The sequence below is a fragment of the Cynocephalus volans genome, chromosome X (genome assembly GCF_027409185.1).
Source record: "Cynocephalus volans isolate mCynVol1 chromosome X, mCynVol1.pri, whole genome shotgun sequence".
NCBI lineage: Eukaryota > Metazoa > Chordata > Mammalia > Dermoptera > Cynocephalidae > Cynocephalus > Cynocephalus volans.
In genome coordinates this window covers 71448867-71474621 of record NC_084478.1, presented here as the reverse complement: position 1 = coordinate 71474621, position 25755 = coordinate 71448867, and the positions used below count along the sequence as shown (strand labels likewise).

General features: G+C 53.2%; 1 protein-coding gene across 3 annotated transcripts; it reads right to left on the bottom strand.

The window, feature by feature from the left end:
- Positions 1-1303: 1303 nt before the first annotated feature.
- Positions 1304-25053, bottom strand: CACNA1F (calcium voltage-gated channel subunit alpha1 F). Of its 3 annotated transcripts, none has more exons than XM_063083331.1 (48): positions 24992-25053; positions 23345-23362; positions 22871-22976; positions 22502-22641; positions 22124-22266; positions 21881-22033; positions 21002-21198; positions 20789-20892; positions 19769-19959; positions 19465-19557; positions 19255-19348; positions 19073-19099; positions 18773-18933; positions 17598-17823; positions 16435-16642; positions 16224-16344; positions 16052-16133; positions 15138-15183; positions 14895-14946; positions 14288-14429; positions 13956-14085; positions 13445-13504; positions 13138-13244; positions 12953-13040; positions 12411-12518; positions 12272-12324; positions 11522-11668; positions 10494-10695; positions 10238-10396; positions 9129-9239; positions 8803-8886; positions 8000-8020; positions 7668-7796; positions 7250-7315; positions 6901-6992; positions 6327-6486; positions 5961-6088; positions 5614-5710; positions 5323-5425; positions 4973-5074; positions 4661-4791; positions 4294-4422; positions 3667-3836; positions 2854-2958; positions 2607-2734; positions 2393-2505; positions 1799-1996; positions 1304-1534 (listed from the first exon to the last, which is right to left on the bottom strand). In XM_063083331.1, the coding sequence occupies exons 1-48, from the start codon at positions 25051-25053 to the stop codon at positions 1304-1306; spliced, it is 5718 nt and encodes a 1905-aa protein (XP_062939401.1). The 3 variants fall into 3 exon arrangements, with proteins under 3 accessions (XP_062939401.1, XP_062939399.1, XP_062939400.1); XM_063083329.1 differs by having other exon boundaries at positions 23345-23594; positions 25029-25053; XM_063083330.1 differs by having other exon boundaries at positions 19802-19959; positions 23345-23594; positions 25029-25053.
- Between the last annotated feature and the right edge of the window lie 702 nt (positions 25054-25755).

Here is a 25755-nt window from a genome sequence, read left to right as displayed (position 1 = left end):
TGAAAATCCCAGAGTTTAGGGGCTGGCGTTCAAGGCTCTGCATGATCTGGCCTTAGGCGGCCTCTCCCACCTCATTCCTCAACAGTGTCCATTCATTCTCCATGCCCTGTCCATGACTTGCTGTTCCCACCGTACACCAGCCCAGCCACTTCAAGCCTTTGTTTCAAGGCCTCATGTAGCTCTATATTCTCTGTCCTAGTCTCCAATTCTGGCTTCCCCCAAATTTTGGTCTTGGCTTGATTCACACAAATTATGCAACTGGAAACTCCTGACCTGAGAGCTAGGAGGAGACCCTAGTCAGACCTTCCCCAGTGGGAGCCCCATCTCGCTCCACTCCCCACACTGCCTCCAATTCCTTTGGAGTGCGGCTGACTCCCACTTCAGATGAGCCCTATCACATGTCTAAGCCAGTTCAGTTTTCCCTGAGGGGAAACCCAGACCAGTGCCTGGCACAGAGTAAATGCCTGACAAGCCTTCACTGAATGAATGAGACTACAAAGTTTAGGTGACTAATGGCGGGGCAAGAAGCCGAAAGAGGAGGTCTGGGATCTGTGTAGAAGGAGAGTGGGTCACTCTTAAGTGGTCTTGGGAAAGCCAGCTGGGCCCTGAGTGGGTTCCCCCAGGGCTGGGAGCCCCGCCCTTTGCCATCACTTATGTCTTCTACCAATGGATTTAGTTTTCTTTTTCTTTTTTCTTTCTCAGGCAGAAGATGGGAGGTGGGGGACAGGGTGATCCCAATTTAGTGTCCCTAAAATTCCTGATGCTGTCAGAGGACCCCTCTGCCTAAGATATATCACATACCAGGCCGATTCCTACCTCCAGGCCTTTCCACTGGTGGGACTCTCCTCTCGGTCTCCTTATCCTTTCCTTCTCACCTGTCTGTACTTTCTCAGTCTGACTTAGCTGATCCCTTGTGGAATCTCTGCTTTACCCCCTCTCCTCATCCAAGCACCCCTCACATCCTCTCACTACCCTTTCGTCCATCTCTGTCCAGTGTCCTTCCCCTCCCCCTCCACCTGTACTCTATCTCCAGCTTTTTTGGGCTGCTTTTTCTTCCTCCTCCTTCTCCTCCCTCCTTCCCTGACGCTGAATAATCAGGCCTGGCTGTCCTGGTTTCTGTAAATACCCGTGTGTGGGCAGTGGCTCAGGGCTGGAACGGGATGGATGGATAGATGGGGGTTACTGGGCAGCCCCAGGTCCCCAATGCAAAGACACCACAATCCAGGGGTGTGGCCCACAACTGTCTCCCTCTGGGGAGGGGAGGACAGGAGGTTTATTGAGCAATGGGGGAGGGGTTGGGAATTCAAAGGGCATGGATGCAGGCCATCTCGTCTCCCAGGTCCTCCTCATCGAAGCGGGAGAGGATGGATTCCTCATCACTATAGAGTGGGCTGGTCCCCTGTGCCAGCAGGTCACTGGCAGCACTGTCCATCTCATCCAGCGTCAGGCGACAAGCATCCGCAATCTCCTGCTTGGCCAGGGCCACAAAGCGCGGGTCTCGGGCAAAGAGGCCCAAGCCCTCAGAGATGAGCACCTGGGGGCACAGGTGGGATCAGTGTTGACGAAGGGTACAGGGTGCACAGAAGGGTCAGTGTGGATAAACGAAGTGCCAATGAGGGCATGCGGAGAAGTCAGTGGGGGACAGTGGTGCATACATCGTGCTGAGCAGAGGTCACAGAGCAAAGGGATATCTACATGCACAACACAGAGCCTCGGGACCGCTTTTCCTGCCTCCCCCCAGCTCCCACCTCCTCCCCTTCTCCCCCATCCTTTTTGCCTATAATCCTTCTGGACTTACAGCCTCCACTAAGCTGTCGGCACTGCCCCTCTTGCCATGGCTGGGGTCCGAGTGGGTTCCAGGCACGTGCAGACAGGTGAAGGTGCGCAGTGGACCGCTAGATTTGCTGAGGTATCCCTCCCCTGCTGCACCCTCCTCCACCAACAGCAGTGGGGCGTAGAGGAGCCGACCCCGCTGAGGAGGGGTTGCCCAGGAACCCTGAGTCAGAATGAACACCAGAGGGGCAGGGATTGAGGGGTGGGCTGTGAGGGTCTAGGACTCACTCCTGTGCCTACTCCTTTCCCCCAACATACAACTGGAGTCAAACCGAATATATGTAAAGCAGACTTGAGTTTCTGTAAGAGCACAGAAGGCTTGGGTTTAAATGTCAGCTCTGCCACTTACTAGCTGTGTGACCTTGGGTAAACCTCTCTGAACCTCAGTTTTTTTATCTGTATACTGGGGATCATAATAGTACCCACCTCACAAGTACAGTGAGGATTGTGTGCCTTCGATCCTATGTGTTCCGTTCTTCAGAATGGCCTGACATTTTTGATAAATTCAGCCTAGGCTGTCCCCACCCCTCTAGACCCCAGCACCCCTCCCTCTCCTCACCTGAGCCCTGCTGGGCCCTGAGTTTCGCCCACGGTGATAGGTGCCTGGGATGGGTAAATCTTCACAACTGCCCTGGCGCTGCAGACACTGGATGGTAAAGGAGGGCTTCCGACCTGGGGTGCGGGGACCAGGGGCAAAGAGCAATGTGAGAACCTCCCCAGCTCTCTGTCCTGCTGGTCCTCAGGGTGCTCCCAAAGCCCATCCCCACTCTCACCTGCAGGTGTGGGGGGCAGCAGACGGCGGCGTGGTGCATGCTGCCCATCTCTGTATCTCTGGGGTCTGTGAGGTGGCAAAAGGATCGGGCGCGGGGGTGTCTCTGACTGCTCATCCAGGTAGGAGAGCCTGTGTGGGAGGGAGGGCTGGGGGTGAACCCAGGCCTGGGCAGGGGAGATGGGGTACCTACAGTCCTGCCCTCCCACACATGGCTCATGGGCTCATCCTATGTGGCAGTGCCAGTGTACCGGTTGGGGACTTCTTCCTCATCCTGCTTGTCTTGCTCTTTGGCTTCCTTGGGCTGAGGACTTCCTTCTTCTGGGATGGTGAAAATGAGAACCCCAGAGTTTCTCCTGGGAAAGTGAGGCACATTAGGCAGACCAGATCCACTCAATATGTCGCCCTATCGTCCCTATGCCCTACCCTTTACAGAAACACTGGGCTTTACAATTTTTTTTAATTGAGAAAAATTCAGATAACATAAAATTAACCATTAATAATTTTAAAGTGAATGTGAGCTTTCTTTCAGTAGACGTTTATCTCATTAGAAGGACCCAAAGTTTAAAAAAAAAAAAAATCAAAATTGGCCCGTTGAAGACAAAGCTTCAACACAGGAACTGGGGCTGTGTTGGGGGTGCTGTGAGAGCTAGGCACTTGACATGTGTGACGTCATTTCATCCTTTCATTGTCCCCATGAAGTAAGTGCTATTATCAGCCCCCTATGCAGGTGAGGAAACTGAGGATCACAGAAACTAAGTGACTAGTCCAAGGTCACTTAGGAAATGGCAGAGCCAGGATTTGAACTTAGACCTATTTTTCCACATCATGTGTTTTTTGCATTAAACCTTTGCAAAGATTTGCCAAGGTATTCCTCATAGGAAGATTTCTCATAGGAAGATCTTATTACCCTCTATTCCCACCTGAGCCCATCAAATCCCTCCATCCTTCCCAAATTTCCACTCAAATGTCCCTGGGCCCTCCTCCCATGTCCCATGAAGTACCCCCATCCAATATCTAGCCCCCGCCTTCCCTCACCATCTCCCCTGGATGCTTGCCGATACCTGTGGGTATGGGATCCAGCCTGGGGCACACTGGGTTGTCTGGAGTTGGGAGCCCCCCCATCATCATCACTGGGCCCAAGGGAGAGTGAATCTGGGAGCCTGTCTCCAACAGGAAGAGACACAGAAATCCTGGAGCTCCGGCGAGACGGGGGCTGGGAGCCCATCAGGGCCTGTGGAGCGTCACAGGACTGAACGTTGCATCCGTGTTGCAGTTAAGTCACTTGGTCATGCAGTGTGTCTCCCCCACTGATCCCCAAGCTCCCCAGGGGCTGAATCTGGGTCTTGCTCTCCAACAGCCCATGGTAGGTACTAAATAAATATTTTTTCTATTGAGAGGAGGCTTCTCCCCAGAGGCAGTGTCAAAGTCACTCAGGGGATTGAGGGAGTATTTTTACAATTAAGAATTCCTTGACTGTAGGGCCGGCCTGTGGCTCACTCGGGAGAGTGCGGTGCTGATAACACCAAGGCCCCGGGTTCGGATCCCATATACGGATGGCCGGTTCGCTCACTGGCTGAGCGTGGTGCTGACAACACCAAGCCAAGGGTTAAGATCCCCTTACCGGTCATCTTTAAAAAAAAAAAAAAAAAAAAGAATTCCTTGACTGTAAAGTGAAAACTTGTCCTCACTTTGTTTGTTTCTGGGTCCTTCTCATCTTCCTCTTCTCCTTCCTGCCCCTCTTCCTCCTCCTCCTCTGTGTCACAGGTAAGGGCCTGCCGAATCTCAGGACCCAAGTCCTGTAGGCTCCTCAGACCAGCCTGTGGGGGCGGAAAAATAGGGAATTGGGCAGCTCAGGGTCTACACTTCCCCTCCAGGAGCCTGCTTCCCATGCAGGGGTGTGGGGTGGGGGAAGGAGCCTCTCAGCCACCCGGATCCTTTGTGTGGACTGGGGCCTCAGTTTCCTCATCTGTCACATGGGTTTCATGAGATCAGGATGGAAGTCAGCCTCAGCCACAATGATTCCATACACGCCCGCCCACACTAGACCCTGAAGACCTGAAGGGCAGAGGAGGTGCTTGGTGGTGCCTCAGTTCCTAGTAGCCCCTTTTCTTTCCTTCGCCGGAATTTGCGGAAATAGTCCTGGATCAGAAATGTGGCGTAGAATTTGCCCACAGTGACCTCCTCCTCTGGGGGCCAGGAGAGAAGGCAAAGTTATGGAGGGGTCCTCTATCCTGCCTCCACTTCCCCACCTTTATAGTCAGCAGCATGGACTCCCCCTCACACCCTGGGCCAGTGCTGGTTTTGTGGTGGCGAGCAGTCATCTGACATTCAGGAGCTGGCTCAAGGAACTGGGGTGGGATAGCTCACCATCCGGAGGGGGGATGACCTCATCTAGCAGCTTCTGCTTCATCCGCTTCCAGATCTTTTTGATGACAATCCGCAGCTCCTGGTTGGCTTGCTCCAGGTTCCCTGCATTGGGGGAAAATGCAGGCATGAGCCAATAGGAAGAACCTTCACAGCTGCCCCTCACAGTTGGAGGGAGGCATCATAAGCATCTGCTGTAGCCACACACCGCCCCCATTGGATGGGGGAAAACAGGCCTGGAGAAGCCAAAGTCACCCATTTTGAGGTTCCAAGCTAGCAGCGGGGCCCAACACTCTGAGTTTTCTCCCTGCACCTTCCCCAGGAACCCTCCCACTCCTGCCCTCCTCCCCCACCTTCTGTCTTGATCTTCAGGGATGTCCGGACCAAGGCAAAAAGTGTGGCATTGAATGTCACCGTCCCATCTGAGTTGAGGGGCATGTTCATCGCCACAAGTCTCTGCGAACAACAGAGGCACAGAACCCACTCTTGGACAATGCCAGGTATGCAGGCAAGCATGCCCAGGGGCAGAAACCTTTGAAGATATGTCCAAACACCCCTCCCCACCAAGGGCTGATCCCTGCCCACCCCTGCCATGTGCTGGACAGCCTTCTCAGAGGCCTGGGGAGGTGGGCAGGTGCACAGACCTTGCAGGCTACTCGGTGTGGGCACAGCTTCCCAAATCCCAGAGGAGGCTGGATGCGTCTGAGCAGGGTTACCACATCCAGGTGCTTGATGCGGCCCCTGAGGCAGTTGGGGAGACACCACTGGATTGGCAATATCCCCTCTAGCCCTTTCCAAGGCCCCACCAACTCATCACTGCTTCCCCCCACCAACACCCCAGAGGCTGCCAGGGAAGAACCAGAGGGCAGCTGGAGAGGGCAGTGGAAATCTTGGGGTAATGGGATGTGTAGATCAGAGGTTCTGTGGCTAGGGGACTGTGTAGGGCAGTGCATTGTCCTCTGGGATTCCGGGTAAGAGGTTAGAGGCATACTTGGCCCCAGGGTCATATTCAGACCAGATCCTCTTGAATTCATCGAGGTGATGGGGACCCAGGATGGACCAGTCTCTGGTTAGATAATCAAAGTTGTCCATGATCACAGCCACAAAGAGATTTATGATCTGTGGGCCGGTAAGCGGGAAAGGTTAGGTGAAGGGTAGAGCAGGGTCGTGGGGGCTTGGTGGGAGGCTGGGGTGAACGTATATGGTCACTTGGTCATGAGTCCCTGGGTTGATCTTGTCAGGCCAGCCCTTTTACTCACTCTGAAGATCTGGGCTGCCCACCTCACTTGGTCACCCCTGGGCCCCTTGGGGCCAGCCCCCATGGCAGTGGTGTTGGTTGTGAGGAAATGATCCTTACCAGGAAGGCACAAAGCATGAAGAAGCTGATAAAATAGGCGATGGCAAAATTGCTGCCACAGGTAAACTCCTCGCCAGGGCCGAAGTCAGACTCAGGGTCACACCGATTCCCAGGAAGGCTGGCAAGCATTATCTCCTGCCATGCCTCACCGGTGGCACACCTATGAGGATCACACAGAGGTGGCATCCTGAAAGGGAGGCTATGAGGTCATGGCAAGTGCAGTTATGGGGGGCTGGGGGAGTACAGAGATGACCCACTTCTCACCAGGGAAGCATAGATAGCATTTCAATATTTTAGCAGCTAGTGTGGCCATGTTGATGACAGTCATGTTCGCATATTACAGATAGAGCACTGAGGCCTAAGAAGGGGATGCATCCTACAGCCAGAAAGACAATGGCCAAGACTAGAATATTCTAACAGATTCTAATCAAAGCCAGAAAGGGTCTTGGGCCATATGGAGCCCCATGCTGTCCTGCTATTTCCATAGTTCAGGCAGTCTGGGGCCCTGAGAGGGTGTGTGGGCACCCACAGGCATGCTGGAAACCAAGGTGGCAGGGGAATGGGTCAATGTTACCTGAACAGAAGCAGCACGGCCTGTGGAAAGGTCTGGAAGTTGTTGTTTCGGTTGATCTGTGTGCCATCCTGAAGAGCCACCTTGCCAAACATCTGTGGGCATGCAGGGCTGTGTCAGTGGAGTAAATCCATGCCCTTACATGCTCCCATCCATTTCACACCTTCTAATACCTAAAGGATCCTTGAAATCCTGACAAGCAGGCACTGCTGATCCTGTTAAACAGATGTGTAGACTAATCCAGCTTGTCTGTCTCTCTTTTTACCCACCATCCCCACTTTGGGGCTATTCCTACAGACATCCCCAACAGCAGAGGGGTGCCTGAGGGATACTCCTGAAGGTCCTCACTTGCCTGCATGCCAATGACTGCGTAGATGAAGAATATCATTGCGATGAGAAGAGCCACATAGGGCAAGGCCTGCGGGGATGGGGATGCAGGGGGGGCAGGATGGTAGATGCTCAGGTCCAGGCAGAGAACCGTAAGACCCAGAATGTACTGCTCCCATTGGTCTGGGCCTGCTAGGAGATATAGTCCATCCCCTAAGTGCTCAGGACTACCAGTGTCTCCCAGATGTGGATGTGTCATTAAATAGAATAGAGTAACGTCAATGAGGCCAGAGGCATGGTGGGAATTGAGAACCCAGAAAAAAGAGAAAGCTGGAAATGGCAAGGTGGAAGTGGGAGCTGTAGTTCTGGGTGTGGTAAAGGGGAAGGCTGAGAGGTGTGAGGTGGGGATGAGATGTAGTCAAAGGGATGGGGTGGGGAATTACCTGGAAGGACTTGATGAATGTCCAGAGCAATGTGCGGATCCCTTCACCCTTACTGAGAAGCTTCACCAGTCGCATGACTCGGAAGAGGCGGAAGAAGGTGATAGAAATGCGGGAGCTGTCCTCAGAGCTCTGGGGTTAGGGGTGCAGTGGATGCTCCATTTACATTTGCCCCAGCCACCTCCCTGTCTCATGCCTTGGCCCTGCCAACCCCCAAATGCCTCAGAACTTAGGCCCCATGGTGGCCAGGGAGCATTTCTAAAGACTTTTGGGAAGAAAGGGAGGGAGGGAAGATGGGTGGGAAAAGAAGCAGAGTAAAGGAGAAGGGAGGTTACCTCGCCCAGGTGGCCACCATTCTGGAGGGAGATATAGATAAGACAGAGGTGATAGAGGAGATGATGAGATCACAGGCCCAAATAAGGGATGAAATGACGGAGTAGATATAGGGGATGATGGTAGGGTCAATATGCAGAGGACAATGGGGAAGGTTATGTGGTAGTGGATCAAGATGGTTGTGGAAAAAGGTGGTAATGCGCGTGGAAGGGAGAGGAGAGGGTAAAGGAGATGGTGGAAGAGAGACGGAGCCAATGGAGGAAATGATGGAGTCAGTGGTGTCGTGGAGATGAGACAACCGATGGAGGATTCAATGGAGGAGCCAGTGATGGAGATACAGAACCAGTAGCATTGTCAGTCAAGGTGATAAAGCCATGTAGTACCCAATGAAGGAGGTGATGGAGCCAGTGGTATAGTCAGTGGTGATGACAGAGCCATGAAAGAGCCAGTGTTGGAGACGGTGGAGTTGGTGGAGGAAATGGAGCCAATGAAGTAGTCCGAAGAGGTGATGGAGCCAATGGAGGGGGATGTAGAGGCAATGAAAGAGATAACAGAAATAACATAGAGTCACTTTAGGAGATGGTGGAGCCAGTGGATAGGTTGCAAAATGGAATAAGGGAGCTGATAGAGGGGGATTTGGGCTGAGCCCAACTCAGAAGAGATAGAGCTAGAATAAGGAGCACTGAGTCTCCAGGAGTGGGGAGGATGTGAGTGGGAGCCATCTACCCATGTGAAAGAGAGTCCTGGGATAGAGGTGGGGGAAGGTGTGTAGGGGGAGAGGGTTAGTGGAGAGCTCAGTCCTCACATTGACTTCAGTGACGGCAATGTCCACTACGCTGCCCACCACGATAAGGGCATCAAACGTGTTCCAGGCATCGACAAAGTAATGCTGTAGGCAGGAGGAAAGCAGTATCTTGTCTTCTCCGAGCTAGCACACCAGGGTAGGGAGCCAGTGGTGGTAGGGGCATTGGGGAGGCAGGGCCTGGCTCGGACCACATGATGGGCCCGCGCCTGGATCCCTCTCACTCCCTAGTCTCATGACTCCCTTGTTGCTGCCCCCTGAGAGCTCTGCAATGTGCTCCACCCCCAAGGAATTCACCCACCGGGGGTCGATCTAGGGCTGGGGGGCACCTTGGGTTTGAAGGCGATGATTTTGAGCACCATCTCAATGGTGAAGAGGCCAGTAAAGACCATGTTGAGGATGTCCATGGCATAGTTGAAGGGAGCAGTCTGCTCATAGTGCTGGGGGAGAAAGTCCGGTGGGGACAGAGCCTGAGGCAGAGACCCCCCCACCCCCAACCGAATATTCCCTGGCCTGGGCTGAGATGAATCTGGGGACATGGCAGCACTATGGGTTGGCTTCCCATTACAGATTCTGGAAAGCCCAGTTCTTGATTTCTAGCTTTTCTTGCAGCTAGGCAAGGCCAGTTTTGCCTAATGAGACATAAACGTATCTCTGCTGCTGGTTGGAAGCTTCTGTGAAAAATATTTTGCTTTCCAATAAAAGGCTCAAATGAGGAGAGCAACCTGGTGCAACTCTCCTTCCTTTTTCCTGCCTTGAATGTGGTTTCGATGCTTGGAACTGCAGCAGGCTTCAAGGTCTTGTGACCATGAAGCAACAACCACGAGAATGAGAGCCAACTTGCTAAGAATGGTGAAGCAGAAAGACAGGCAGAGCCTGGGTCCCGGATGAGCAATGAGTGAACAGCCTACACTTCTCCTTATGTAAGGTAATTACCACATTTCACTGACTCCAGGATGCACATCTTTTCACATTTTATAATCTCTGAAATTGGGATTCATTTTACAATCAATGGCAACTTACAATGGCCCACTGACCATTTGGTGTTTTTTTATTTTTTGTTTGTTTTCCTTTTTATTTTAGTGTTTAATTCATTTGGAATTTATTGTGAGATGAAAATCTCCCAGTGACCATTTTTTTTCACATTCTTACATCTCTGTTTTCTTTTGATGGCTGGCCAGTGAGGGGACCTGAACCCTTGCCCTTGGTGTTGCTCTAACACTGCACTCTAACCAACTGAGCTAACTGGCCAGTCTACATTCTTGCATCTCTGAAATCAGGATGCAATTTACAATTATTGGCCTTAGATTTGAAGTAATGTGACGAATGTATTTATAGCTTAAGTCTCTGTCAGTTTTGTTACTTGCAGACAAAAGTGTTCCTCATCATTCCCAAGGGACTGTGTGGAGAGAATAGGGTCAGGGTGGAGAGCTCAGACCTGCATGGCTAGGGCAACCGTGTTGAGCAGGATGAGCAGGAACATGAGGTACTCGAAGGCAGCAGAGTTCACAGTGGCCCACACGCGATGCTGATGCGGGTTCTTGGGGATGTAACGGCGGAGTGGCTGGGCCTTGAGGGCGTACTCCACACACTGGCGCTGCAAATCAGTGCAAGGCAGGAGTGAGTAGGGGGATCCCAAGGCAAGGGGGCAGGGGTTGCTGGCCATGGGTCGGGGGTCAGAGGTCTGACGTCACCTGGTTCTTGTCCAGCTCACAGTTTTGGTACTCCTGCTCGCCCTGGGCACGGAAGGTGATGATCACGAAGCCCACAAAGATGTTCATCATGAAGAATGCAATGATGATGATGTAGACAATGAAGAACACTGAGATCTCCACATGGTAATTATAGATGGGGCCTTTGTCCTCTGCATGTGCATCAATGGCCTTGTATAGCAGCCTATGGGAGCCAGTGGTGGGTAGAGGTGGGGGCAGGTGAGGGGATGTCCCAGCCCCCTTAGACCTGCCCCAACACCACTTATCACAGACAACTTAGAATCTCCTGCCTGGTACCCCAAGACCCCTAAATCCTCTGACCCTAAATCACCTGAGACCTCCATGCGTACTCCAGAAGACTCCCACCAAGCCCTCAAGGAATCCAAAATCCCCTGTCCCAGAGATCCAGGACCCCCATTTAATGCTCCAGAGAATCCCCATCCAGGCCGTCAAAGACCCTAAAATCCCCTGAGTTCCCACAGATCTCTATATCCTCTTCTCCAGCCATCTGGAGACCACCATGCAGTTCCCTGGTACTCCCCCACAATCCCCCAAAGGTCTCTAAATCTGCCATCCCATCAACTTGAATCTCCTGCTCCTTCCCCCTAGAGATCTTCAGCTAGTACCCCAAAGACTTGCACAGCTCTCTGGAAACCTTGAATCCTCTGTGCCATCTCCTCAGAGATTCCTCTACCCATCTCCCCAGACCTCCACCCAGTCCTGGGTAAACCCTACCCAGTCCTCTCTAGACTTCCACTTAGTCTCTCAGAGACCTCTACCCAACTCCTAGAGACACCTTGCCCAAGTCGCAAAAGAACCCCCAGCCAGCTTCTGGGAAGCCCCCCACCCAGTCCTCTGATACACCCATCAGTCTCCAGAAAACTCTATTCAATCTCAAGATTTCATCACATCCCCAACGTACACTCCCACCCATTACCAGGACCTCCCAACCCAGTCCCCTAGAGACCCCCTGCTCAGCCCCCTGCCATCCCTGGGGCCCTGCCCCTCACGCAGGCCAGCCTTCGAAGGTGGAGACAGTGAACAGGGCCATCATGGCTGAAAGGACATTGTCAAAGTTGAAATCACTGTTGACCCAGAGCCGCTCCCGGACCAGGGGCCGTGACACATCTCCATCAGGGTAGACCAGGAAGGAGCCCCTGTGGATATTGCAGATGAGCCAGGTGGGTGAGGAGGGGTGTGGAACTGTGGAAGAGGGTCTGGGGTCTCCAGCATGGAGGCAGCAGGGCACAGTAGTGGAGCTTGTGAGATGCTCATGGCACTCTTTTTATCCCCATTATTCAGTCGAGTGAAAGGGGACTCAGCAAGGTTGAGAAGTGTACCTGTCTCATGAAGTGGATTTGAACCAGGAATGTCCAACTTCACAGCCCATGCTTTTAACCACAACCCTCTACAGGAGTCTCAAGATGGAAGCCAGGGACTTGGGGTGGGGGCAGGAATTACTGGGGAGGCCTAGAGTGGGATGTGGCTAATTCTGGGGAATGTGAAGAGGGGGGTTTTGGGGGACTCTGAGGGCTTGGTGAGATCTGAGGGCCTCTGCAGTTCTTGGGAGAGTTCTGAGGGTGTATCTTGGGATCTTGGGGAGTTCTGGGGGATCTTGGGGGACTTGAGGAAATCTGGGGGTCTCTGCAATTCTTGGGAGGAAGCTCTAGGAGTTTTAGGGGCCTTGGTGAGGTCTAGGGGTCTCTACTGCCTTTGGGAGGGGTCCTGGGTTCTATGGAGGGTGGGTCTTGGGCACTCACTTGCATTCTTGGGGGGTGTGTTTGGCCTCGTCAGTGCAACTGTAGAACTTCCCCTGTAGGGAGGACATCTGTCAAGTAGGTTCACCCTTCACCCCCCACCTTGACCCCTGCCTGGGCTTCCATACAGTGTTTCCCCCACCTTGAATAGCTGTACGCCGATGCAAGCGAACATGAATTGCAGGAGTGTGGTGACAATCATGATGTTCCCGATGGTCCGGATGGCCACGAACACGCACTGCACCACATGCTGCAGGCACCCATCCATATGGCTTATGGACTCCACAAGCCACGGTGGCCACAGGGCAGGGAATCTGGTCATGGATGTGGCTCAGGGACTTGGGCCAGGGACATGTGGTCACGGGTCAGGGATGTGTGGTCAGGGATATGTGGTCAAAAGGCAGTGATGTGGGCTGGTGACGTGTGGGCACCAGCCAGGAATAAGTGTTTGCCAGGCAGGAATATGTGGCCACACGCCAGAGACTTGAGTCAGAGAAATGTGGCCACTGGTAAGGAATGTATAGTCACTTGTAAGGAACATGGGTCAGGCTATATGGCCAGTGGTCAGGGAGGTGTGTTCACACATTGGGTCCAGGCTGTGTGGTCGTGGATCAGTGCAAATGGTCAGTTTTATCAGTGACCCTGGCCCCAGGGACACTGTGGGTTTGGGTGAACTGGGGTTACCTTGAGTCCCTTGGCCCTGTTGATGGCTCGGAGGGGCCTCAGTACTCGAAGTACTCGTAGAATCTTCACCACGGAGATGGCGCTGGAGCTGGGGAGGGGGTAGTCCTCAGGCCCTGGCCCAGGCCTGGCACTGGCTGTGGGAAGAATGGGATGGGCTCGGCGGGGGGTGGGTGGGAGGGACTCACTGGATGCCGAAGGAGATGAGGGACACGCTGACCACCAGCAGATCCAACAGATTGAACCAGCTACGGCAGAAGGAGCCACGGTGCAGGAAGGCCCCAAACACCGTCATCTGGGGACAGGAGGACATCAGCCTAGACCCAGACCTGGGGATGGTTGAGGGGAGGAGGGGGTGGGGATAGGAGAGGTGGACTGTGGGAGTGGGTGGGAAGCAGGGCCAGAGGCCAGCTGGGGCCATGGGGAGGTGGGCTGCGAGGTGGGCCGGAAGTGTGTTGGGACAACTGAGGGTATGATTGGGGGCCCATTAGTCACCTTTAGTAGAATCTCCACAGTGAAAATGGAGGTGAAGGCATAATCGAAGTACCCCAGGATCTGGGGGGCGAGAAAGAAGGGGACTGTAGGTGTGCGTGTGTGCACACGTGCGTGTGAACCTCTCTGTGTAAGTTGTGCTGTCCCTCCCCCCTCTTCCCCTCCCTCTCATCATCAGCAAGGACTTCTCTATAAGCCCAAAGGCTTGGCCGTCAGAAAGACTAGGTTCAAATTTGGGATACTCTGCCTCTACCCAGACACACAGGTGCCCTCAGCCTGCCTAACCTCTCTGAGCACAGACAGCTTCCTTCTCACTCAAACTCTGATCCCCTCCCTGGTGCTTCCCCAAGCATGCTGCACACACAGTAAAGGCTGGCACTGCAGTAGCTGCCATTATCAATCCTCTCTTGACACAACTAGGTGTCTTCTCCTTGTCTACACTCTGGCCCAGCCAGGCTTGTGCCCAGTAGGACACCCCTGGGAGTGTCCCCCCAGCCCCCAGCCCAAGACTCACGTGGTTGCGGAAGGAGTGGGCTCGGATGGGGTCCTCAGCGGCCAGGGACACACTGCTGAGGATGATGAACACCAGGATAAGATTGGTGAAGACGTGATGGTGGATGAGGGTGTGGCAGGCCTTCCTCAGCCTGGGGGGAGGGAGTGGGCTGTGGTCAGAACCTGGGACCACAGAGTCGATCTGGGGAGCCCAGGGCATGCAGCTCTGTTCCTGTTGCAAAAGGCTGTGCCCCCACACCCCCCAGCCTTGGCTGCTCCATGGGCCCTCAACCTGCCCCAGCCCCACCTGCCCCAGTCCCTCCTGCCCTGGCCCCTGCCACTCCCAGAACTCACGGGTTGGTTTGACTGAGGCAGAAGAAGGCGCTGCCCTCAGGGATGGGCATCACCTTCTCCTTGGGTACTACTTCCTGCAGGAGTTCCACATGCCCTGCACCTCCTTCCTCCTCTTCATCTTCCTCCTCCTCCTCCTCCATTCCTGGCACCAGAAAAAGAGCAAAAGAGAAAAATAGTTGAGAAAATTGATGTAAAGCACCTAGAACAGTGCTTGTCACATAGTAAATTCTTCCCATTCCCCTGCTAGAATGTCAGCTCCTCAGGAAAGGGATTTTAGTCTGTTTTGTCCCCTGCTGTACCCTCAGCACTCACAACAGTGCCAGCAACACAGCAGGAGCTCAGCTAATGTGTGTTGAATAAATGTTGAATATACACACTATTTTATAATAAAGGGTCTGAGAAGTTCTGCAGTAAAACAAAACATCTATTTCTCTTCTTTAACCTCAACTTTCTCAAATGCTGCTGACCATACACCAAGCCCATTATTTTCAGAAAGATCTTGAAAAAGGCTGCTCCCCAGAGAGGAGGGTCTCAGGGGTCAGGAGCTGTCTGCCTGGGCTCTGTCCCCAAGGTCCCACACCTCCTCCATCTGACCATGCCCACTTGCCTGCTGCTTCACTCCTTGCACCCTCCTCTTCCTCATTCTCCCCACCAGGCACCTGGGAACAGGAAGATGGGGGCCACTGATGGTGGGGGAGACACCGGGGATAGACACAGGGGAGGCATGGAAGGGATGCAGTAACAGGGGAATGAATAGGCAGAGGACGGGGGATAAAGCCACACACACATAGACAAGTGTTGGTTGTAGTGGGGGTGGGGGGTGTAGACAGTGCCCAGGCTTATGACTCACCAACACTCCATTCTCTTGTGCGGGGGTCCCCTCACTGCTCTTCTCCCTGTGTGAGGAAACAGGGGGTCATTGCTGAAGATCGCAGTGGATGGGCAAGGCTGAGGAGGGTCACTGCAGTCAGAACAGACCTTTCCTGCATCCCACAGAACCTCCCTGCTTCCACCCTCATCTCCCACAGTCTGTTCTCACAGCAGCCAGAGGGAGCCTGTTAAGTCCTGTCTGGTACATCCGTCCTCTGCTCACAACCCTTCCATGGCTCCCCGCACTCAGCATCAACCGAAGCCCTCACCCTGGCCCAGAATGCCCTCGATCTGGTCCCCCCATTTCCCCTCCCCCGCCATCTGACCTCACTCCCTACCACTCTCTTTGCTCACTCCACTTTAGCCTCACTGGTGTTTTTTTTTGAATGTGCTAAGAACATTACCACCTCAGGACCTTTGTACCTGCTGTTCCCTTGCCTTGAATACTCTTCCCCCAGATATGTGCACGGCACACTCCCTCGCTTCATTCAGCTCTCCATTCAAATGTCACTTCCTCATAGAGACCTTCCTTGACTACCCTAACCCAAACAGCAATCTTCATTTCTCTGTCCTTTCCTTCTTTCTTTTTCTTCATTATTACTAACATATACTTAATCATACTACATATTCATCTATTTGTGTTTTGCTTGCCTTCCCCAACTAGAATGTCAGTTCCACGAAGGCAAGGACTCTGTCTCCTCAGCATCTAGAATAGAACCTGGCACAAAGTAGGTGCTCAACAAATGTATGTTGAATGGCTGAGGACTGGCAGGTTGTATCTGGAGGTGGGGATTGCCAGGGTGACTGGAAGCATCTCCGGTGGTGTGGGATGCGTGTGTAGTACCCAGTCAGGGATCCCAGGGAGAGGCTGCTTGGGGCAGAACCAGACCTCACCTGCCCTTGTCCTTGGCAGTGCCTGCATCTCCACTGGCCAGGTTGTCCACAGCAATGGCAAGAAACACATTCAATAGGATGTCTGCAGTGAGCTTAGGCTGCAAAGGATGGAGAAGTAAGCTGCCCCCTCCCCACCCCGCCACCATCCAGACCCCCAAGACTCTGAGGATACAGTTGCCGCAGATGAAGAGGATGATGAAATAAATGCACACCAGCATCCCTGGGAAGAAGGGGCCACCATAGGCCATTATACCATCATACATGACCACGTTCCAGTCTTCACCAGTCAGGATCTGGGGGTGGGAAATCACCAGGAAACTCTTGGGACCCTCTCCAACTCCAGGGTTCCCCGACCCACCCATCCCAGGGTCTCCAGGCCCCACCTGAAAGACAGTGAGGAGGGCCTGGGGGAAGGTGTCAAAGGTGCTTCGCTTGGTGTGGGTCTGGTCAAAGTTGAACTTGCCCCCAAACAGCTGCATGCCGAGCAAGGAGAAGATGATGATAAAGAGGAAGAGGAGAAGCAGCAACGATGCGATAGACTTCATTGAATTGAGCAGGGATGCCACCAGATTGCTCAGAGACGCCCAGTGTCTGCAGCCAAGACGAAAGGGGGCAGGGTTGATGCTGTGTCCACTGGAGAGTCAGGAGCCAGGGCAGGACCCCAGCCTGGGTTGCGCTGGGGCACGCTGGGTTAAAATAGCCTTTGGTGTCACGGTTGAATGTGATTTTAGAGTTGAGGTGTGGTGAGAGTAAGAAGTGAGAGGAAAACTGGGTTTGGGGTTAGGCTTGGCATTAGGGGTGTAATGGGAGATGAGGTTAGGATGAGGTTTAGATAGAAGTTGGTGAAGCTAGAATTAGGTTTCAGGTTGGGACTGGGGTTGGGGATGGGGTTGTGGTTAGGAGTTGTGGAGTATTTGGGGCTGGAGATGGAGTTGGGGTAAGGTTGTAGTTGAGGTTTGGGACAGAGGAGGGGATTGGGATGGGATTGGGGCTGGGGCTGGGAACAGAGTTGCAGTTGGAGATAGGGTGGCAGTTGGGAGTTAGGGATGTGGGAGTTGTGTTTGGGGATTGAGGATGGTGTTATCGTTGATGGTTAGTGATGGGGCTGGGGCTGGGAGTTAGGGATGAGGTGGGAGATGGGGTTGGGCTTGGGTGTTGGTGTTGTAAATGGGCTTATGGGTGATGTGTAGTTGGAGGTTGGGGTTAGAGATGGTGCTTTGGTTGGGGGTTGGGGATGAGTATGGAGTTGAGTTTGGAGACAGAGTTGGGGATAATGTTAGAGCAGGGGTTAAGGTTGAAGAAGGAGATGAAAATGGAGACGATACTCTTCCCAGTGGACTCTAATGTCCATGAAGGCAGGCACTTGCGTCTGCTTTGGTTCCTGATGTTTCCCCAGGGCCTGGAAAAGCTCCACAATGAGTGCAGTAGGCACTCAATGGATGTCTGCTAAATGGATTGTGATGCAGATGAAGTTCTCATTGGAGCTGGGGTGGGGGCTGTTGGGGCTAGGTTTGGGACCCTAGTGTTCCCCCTCCTCCCCACACACCTGGTGACCTTAAAGATCCTGAGGAGGCGCACACATCGCAGCACCGAGATGCCAAGGGGCTGCATGACACCCACTTCCACCAAGGTGGTCTCTAGGATGCCCCCACAGACTACGAAGCAGTCAAAGCGGTTGAAGAAGGAAGAGACATAGGCAGAGGGGCCCAGACCATACAACTTGAGAAGCATCTCCACCGTGAATAGACAGAGCAATACTTTGTTGGCGTACTCTGTGGGGAGAGGGGCAGGGATTAGAACTGGGTAGGCCATTTTCCGTGGTGACATGTGGGAACGTGGTGGGGTCCATGGGGTCTTCAGGGGTAGCTGATATCAAGCCATGCACAGGCTGGGAGTGGGGTTAATGTTAGGGAATTGGGTGAGTTTGTAGGTCAGAGTGGGTGAGGTTTTGAGGGGCCCGGAGCTGGGGCGAGGGGCAGAGATGGTGTGGGGGCCACAGTCTGGGAAGACTCCAGTTCAAGGGTTAAGTTAGAGTCTAGGGTTTAGTTGGGATTGGAGCTGGTTTGGGGTTGGGGTTAGAAGTGTGCTTAGGGGGCTGGCTGGTTAGCTCAATTGGTTAGAGCACGGTGTTATAACACCAAGGTCAAGGGTTCAGATCCATGTACTGCCACCCGCAAAAAAAAAAAAAAGCTCAGTATTCAGGTTGGGGTTGAGATTATAATGAATAATAGTAAGCCATGTGATCCATGCAGTGTTCTAAGCACTTTTCCCTTTAACTCATTTAGTCCTCCCAATCACCTCACGAAGTGGGTATTATTATTATCTCCATTTTGTAGATGCAGAGCACTTGTCCAGACAATGTGGTGTTAAAAGCCCAAATTCTGGAGCTGGGCTGCCTGGGTTCTAATACTGGCTCTGTCACTCGCTAGCTGAGTCCTGAAGTTAGTCACTTAACCCTTCAGTGCCTTGGTATTTAATTCACATAAGGCTGTGCTGAAGAGAAATTGAGTTAGTACATGGCAGGCGCTGAGAACAGAGCCTGCCCCCGATAGCAAGCACCACATAAGTGTAAGCTACAAGGTGGGATGGGACAGGCTAAGGTTTCTGAATTTATTTGGGTGGGAAGGCAGTGTCTGAGGCACCTAGAGATCCTGGATTTGAGGTTCTGGGATAGAGGGAATAGGGGGCTCGGGGAGAGGGCTGGCAGGCTGGGAAGCGCACCCTGGATCTGGGTGAGCCACATGGGCTGCCCGTGGTGTTCTGAGGCGATGGTCAGCGTGTTGAGGAAGACGAGCAGGAGCACGGCCCAGTAGCAGACATTGGACTTCACAGCCCGACGGCACCGTGCCCGAAGGCCCCGGTTGGCTCGGCGGAGGCGGCGGCTTGGGGAAAGGGGAGCCCACAGGCTGAGGTCGCTTACCTAAGCCTGCCTTGGGGTCTCAGGTCGGGGAGCCCAGAGGTCATGAAGGGGTGGGAGGTGGGGTCCCAAAGCCAAGGAGTCACACAACTTTCCCAACTCACCAGACCCTCATTTTCATGATCTTGTTTCTGGAAAAGAGAGGGGTGGGAGGTAGAGGAGGAGTCAGCAACTGGGGCAGGAGGTCAGGGGCTGAGGTCAAGGTTTGAGGCTAAAGTAAGGACTGGGGTCAGGGTCTAGACTGGAATCTGGGCTGGGTCAGGGGTCAAGGGCTGGGGATCCTCACAGGCAGCGTGTACAGCTGGCCAGAGCCCCTTCCTCCTCGTCCTCATCGCCTGGGGTCTCTGCCATCGAACCGGTGTCACTGGCTGGGAGGCTGGCTGTAGGCAGGATGAGGACAGAAGTCAGAACCTGAAGACCTCAGGGTCCCACCTTTGGCTTTCACCTCTGCCTACCCACCCTCCACGGCTCTGCCCCACCCCAGCTGGACCTCTACCATGGCTGCTGGTGGAATGTGTGGAGCGAGTGGAGTGACTGAACCAGCGCAGATGTCCCCGCCTCCTATTGGTCAGCTCGGCCAGCTGTGGCCCTGTAGGGATGAGAGGCAGGGTTAGGGCCATGTCTAGGGCAGGGGGTGTTATCTGGAGTCTTTGTATCTGAGGCTGGGTCTAGATTCTGTGTCCTGAGCCATAACTGGGGGCTAGGCCTAGAGCTGTTGCAGGTTGGTCTGGGTCTCAGTGGGGCAGACCACATCTGAGGCATGCATAGAGCAGGGAATCGGCCAGAATGGAGTTGCCTACGATGGCCAGCCCGGCCCTCTTCCGCCACAGAACCAAAGTTGCTGTCTGCTGAGGGGTCCTCAAGGTCCAGCTCCTCAGCCTGTGTGATCCAGTCCAGGTAGCCCCGGAGATCCTCCTCCATCTGCTGCTTCTCCCGCAGCTTCTGGAAGTCCCCTCGTGCTTTTGCTTTCTCTCTTTCCTTGGAGAACTCCCTGAGGAAGGAGGACAGAGGCCTAGGTGGGGGAACCACTCCGGACCACTTGCTTTTACCATTCCGGCCATGCGAGCCTCCTAACTGTTCTTTGGATATGCCAAGCACATTTTAGCCTCAGAGGCTTTGCACTGGCTGTTCCCTTTGCTTGGAATGCTCTTCCCTCAGATACCCACATGGCCCACTTCTGCATCTCTTTCATGTTTTTACTCAAATAACACCTTCTCAAGGAGGCCTCTCCTGATATCCGTATTTATTTATTTATTTTTTTTTGTTTGTTTTTTGTCTTTTTCGTGACCGGCACTCAACCAGTGAGTGCACGGGCCATTCCTATATAGGATCCGAACCCGCGGCGGAAGAGTCGCTGCGCTCCCAGCGCCGCACTCTCCCTAGTGCGCCTCGGGCTCGGCCCCTGATATCCGTATTTATAATCAAAAGATCTCCCCATTCTATCTTTTATCTTTCCTTTCTTTCCTTAGCACACATTCCATATAAAACACTACATATAAATTGTGTGCGTGCACACATAAAAGACACACACACTTATTTTTTGTGTATGTTGCTATTGTCTGTCTCTTTCCATCAGAATGTAATATCCAGGAAGGCAGGGACTTCTGTCTCTTGTTCCTTCCTAAAATAGTGTCTGCACACAGTAGATGCTCATGACTGAATGATTTAATGAAGGAGTATTTCAGATGGATTTTGAAGGATGCCTAGGAGTTTGCCAGGCGCGCGCGCGCACACACACACACACACACACACACACACACAGACAGACAGACAGAGCAGGGGCTGTGGGGCGGGAAGGGGGAAGTGTCTAGGCCCCTCACCCACTAAGGACGCCAAGCACAAGGTTGAGGACGAAGAAGGACCCAAAGATGACGAGGCTCACGAAGTACACCCAGGGGAGCTCATACCCCATAGCATCCTGCATCTGGGGAGAGAGAGGGCATGTATCTGTCAGGGTATGCAGACACTCCGCCTGAGCGCAGGGAGGAAGGACAGGTGCAGCCTCACAGCTGTGTGCCTGCTGTCCACCTCACCCAGTAGAGCACGTCGGTCCAGCCTTCCATGGTGACACACTGGAAGACTGTCAGCATTGCGAAGAAGAAGTTGTCGAAGTTGGTGATGCCACCGTTGGGCCCTGGCCAGCGGCCGCGGCACTCGGTCTGGTTCAGCGTGCACGCTCGCCCGGAGCCTGAAGACGCACAGGGCGATGGGTCCTCCTCCGCCTCCACATCTGCGGGAAGACTAGAGCTCAAGACTTTGAAGTACGACCACTTGTGGTCGCTGCCGCCCTGGAGCCCTGGCCACCTAGGAAGTTCTACTCAGGGTTCTAGATTTTTCTAAGCAAGGGCACCCCCAGCCCTGCCTCTAGGGCCGAACACTGGGAAGTCCGTATTCTGAACCACTGGGAAGCTGTGAGTCCCAGCAACAGGCACCTGGGGAGTGAGACTGTAAATCCTGGGGAGAAGTCTTGTGAACTTGGGCAGGTCTCTTGAAAAGAGGGTGAGGACAAGCCTTGGCCTGGGGTCCGGATGAAGGGCCTGAGTATATGGGGCCAGTCGTGGAGGATGAAATCTTTTTTTTTTTTTAATTTTTGGCGGCTGGCCGGTACAGGGAATGAACCCTGGACCTTGGTGTTATCAGCACCAGGCTGTAACCAACTGAGAGGGTGGAGTCTTAAGTGCGGAGCAGGACCTTGGCGTGCGGGTGCAGTCTTGTGATATGGGTGGAGCTATTAGCTAGACTGGACTTAGGGCGGAGCCTTGAATATAGGAGTGAGGCTTGGTTATCCGGGGGTGGGGCCTGGACCTGGGGGCGGAGTCTTGTGAATTTTAGTGGGTTTCCATGAGGACAGGATGGGGCCTAAGAGCCAGTGAAGGGGTGTGTCCTGTCCCGGGAGGGGTGGGTTGGCTGACCAGATCCCAGAAAGTAGCACGTCTTGTGCATGCGTCCTAGGAACAGCTCGAGTCCGATGATGGCGTAAATGATGATGACGAAGAGCACAAGCAGCGCGATGTGCAGCAGCGGCACCAGCGCCTTCATGATGGAATTGAGCACTATGTGCAGGCCTGCGGGGAGGGAGGGGCGGGCAAAATAGGGTGGGATCAGATCAGCCCCACACCCACCCCACCTCCAACCCTGGGGGGCATGCCACTCACTCGGGACCCCAGACACCAGCCTCAGTGGCCGCAGCACCCGAAACGCCCGCAACGCCTTCACATCGAAGCCCCCCGGCTTCCCCCCCGTATGCGGGGAGTCGCCGGGTCGTCCGGGGCCCTGCTCCAGCAGCACGCTGAACAGCCTGATGAGGGAACAGGGGACGGGGAAGGGTCAGGCCTTGGGAATCCCCTTCCCCCCTCCTTTCTCAGAAAAGCACAAATTCCTGTAACTGGGAATACAGGTGGGTTTTAAATATGTTAAGATTCCCGATTTTTGGCTGCCGAATGGGGGCGGTCTGAAGCAGTCACTTCCCTGAGCCCGGAATTCAGCGCGGTAGGAAGGCGAACTTAGGGTGGATGCCCCCCGCAGGCGCGCACCCGACCACAACAATGATGAAGTCAAGTAGGTTCCAGCCATTGCGGATGTAAGCGCTGGGGTGGAGCACCAGCCCGTAAGCCACGATCTTCAGCACGGTCTCCACAGTGAAAATCACCAGGAATACATACTCCACCTGCTCCTGGGGGCGGAGCCGGGGGCGGGGTGGGAAGTTCAGGAGTTATCTGAGGGCGGGGTTTGACTGGGGGTGGGGGTGGGAGAAGGGGAACATAGCCGTGACTGACGGTGGGGCTGGTCAGAGATGGGCCATCTGGGTCAGGGAGGGGAGGTGCCTGGCCGGAAGGCTTCAGATGTGGCTCTAATGGGGCAGGTAGCTGGCTGGGGACGGGGTGGGGCGGGGCAGGCCTTACCAGGTTGTGGTTGGCAGTGTTGGAGTCATCCTCAGGGAAGGGGATGTAGACCCCCAGGGCCACGCAGTTGGCAAAGATGGTAAGCAGGATGAGGATGTCAAAGGGCCTCAGGTGGACACAGTCAAGGACCCCAAGCAGGGCGGCCTCGGAACCCCCACACTCTCTTGCGGCCCTCCCCACCCAGTGCTGACCCTTGACTCCAATGTCCTGACATTCTCAGTCCCTGCCTCAACCAAGGCTTTGACTTTGACGCCCCTGGAAACCTTAACCATCCCTAACTCTTTGTGTGATTCAGTCCTTGACTCTGGACCCTCTAGTGACTTTTGCCTTTCTGAATTCCCCCTTTAATCCAGTTCCTGACCCTTGGTCCCTTATGACCTCAGCCCTCCTCCATTCCAGCCCTGACCCAGTCCTTGCTTCTTGGTACCCTGATGACCCTTACCCCTGAGCCCTGCTGCTGGCCTTCCAGGATGCTTCCACTCCACGATGCTGATGCAGGACCTCCTCAGGGGATTGGCCAGGGTGAGGCAGAAGAGCGCCCGGGGTGACCTCTGGGCACTGGCCACTGTCACCATCTTGTGCTTGCTGTGCTGGGTCCTTCGCCTAGGGGTTCCTAGGCCTGATGCCCCATTGATTTCACCCCCCATGGCTGGGGGCCCAGGGCACAGTCCCCATTCAGGACCAGGGGCTGCCCCATTGGCTGGACTGGGCTCTGGGGTGGTGTCTGTGGAGAAACCGAGTCAGAGAGGGACAGGGTATTGGTGAAATCATGGCTGCCTCCTATCTGACCCCATCCCTCTGTTTGAAGGAAGGAGAGAAGAGATGTAAAATTAGGGAGAGTTGGGGGTACCCGGTTTAAGAATTGGGAGATGAGTTGGTGTTGGGATGAAGATTGTGGGTAGAGTGAGTTTATAGAGGAGTGAAGGTGAGATTACATCTCCAAGTAAAATAGGGTTTGGTGTTAGACTTGGGGGTACAGTTTAAATTGCTATGGGGTGGGATTAAGTTTATAGCTGGAGGCAAATTTAAGGTTAAATTTGAGTTGTGGATTTTGGGTTAGGGTGGGGTTGGGTTTAAATATAGGTGGGAGTGGAGTGTGGTTGAGATTTGATTTAGGGTTAGGACTGGGTATTTGAATGAGTTGGGATTGGAATTAGGATCAAGGTTAGGGTTGAAGTTGAGTTTTGAGTGGAATTTGAGTTTTGCATTGGGGTTTTCAGCTGAGGCCATCCCCCATTCCCATGGCCTTGTTTCAGCGTCGGAGGGGCAGTAGGTTGGCTTGGTTAAGATCCTCAGCTTTGGAGCAAACAAGCTCTCTGAGTTTAAATCCTGACTCTACCACTTGGTAGCTGTGTGTTGCCTTGGGCAAATTATATAATTTCTCTAACCCTCAATTTCCTTATCTGTGTAATGGGGATGATAATAAGAGTATCTACATTTTAGGGGTGATGTGAGGATTAAATGAATTCAACATTCAGAAGAATGCCTGACACATAGTATTCCCATTTTGCAGATGAAATTGAGGCAAAAAGGTTGTGACTTGAGGAACTGGCTGAACTAGAGGTCAAACCAGGCAGCCTTACTCCAGAGCCCTCATGGCTTACTACCAACATCAAGTTATGTGTTTCTCTGTCTCTGTCTCTGCCTCTCTCTCTCTCTTAAAGGGTCTATACTCTTTCTGGAAAGGAAGAGACCGAACTCATGGACAGTATTAATGTCCAGGGGTTGAGGTTAAGGTTAGGTGATTTTAGAGCTCGTGGTATCCAAGTTGGGGTTTGGACTCTAATAGGGGTTTGCCTTCTGGTTGGTGGGGTTTGTGCTAGGATTCAATCTGGTGCTGGCTATGGACTTAGAGTTAAGGTGGGTGCTTGGATCGGGGTCAGGGCCAGGATTGAGGTGAGGTTTCATTTGAGAATTAAGGCTGTGGTTGGGGCTGGGAGGCTGGGGGCAGTGCCTGGGTCAGGCTGAGCATCAGGGCTTGGGTAGTGGAGAGGCTGTGTTTGCACTGGCTGGGATGGGAACAGGGAGATGTGATTCCGGTCCCGGAGGCTCTCTGGGGATGGGGTCTGGGTGGGCAGTGGGTGGGTCAGAGGGGCTGAGGGTGGAGCAGAGCCCAGGCTTGCTCCAAGGGTCTGTAGGGGTGGAAGGCTGCTCTCACCTTTCCCGCCTTCAGATTCCGACATCCTCCTTTCGAGATTGAAGGGCCATCTGCACACAGCCCCCCCCTGCTTTCCCCCAGCTTTGGAAGGATTAAGGTCACAGGGCGGAGCGATAACAGGTTGGATGGGAGGGTGAACAGAGGTGCAAATGGAACATTCACGGGCCAGAACCTGGCAACAGAAAAGGCGCTGATTAAATATATGAAGGTACTTCAAAAAGTTTGTGGAAAAATAGAATTGAAAGGTAATATGAATCTTTCCATGAACTTTTTGAAGTATACTTGTATAGTCACATCAAACAGTCGGGAGCTAGAATAAGAAAAAATGATATTATTTTCCAATAGTACCTGAAATTTGAAGTATGTAGGAAAGACCTAATATAATATATATGCAATATCACCATAGAAAAAAGATAAAATATTATCAAATATTAACGGGGACCTACATAAATGGAGAAATATATAATGTTTACTGATTGAAATATTCAATATTGTGAAAATGTCAATTCCTTTCAAAGCGACCTAGAGATTCAATGCAATCTCAAACAAAATCTCAAAAGATTTTTTTGTGGAATTTGACCAACTGATTCTTTTTTTCCCCCCTAAGTAATGGACTGTTTTTATAGAAGTTTTAGTTTTATAGAGAAATTGAGCAGAAAGTACAGATACTTCCTATTCCCTCCCCCCACTCACGTAGTTTCTACTTTTATTGACATGTTACATTAGT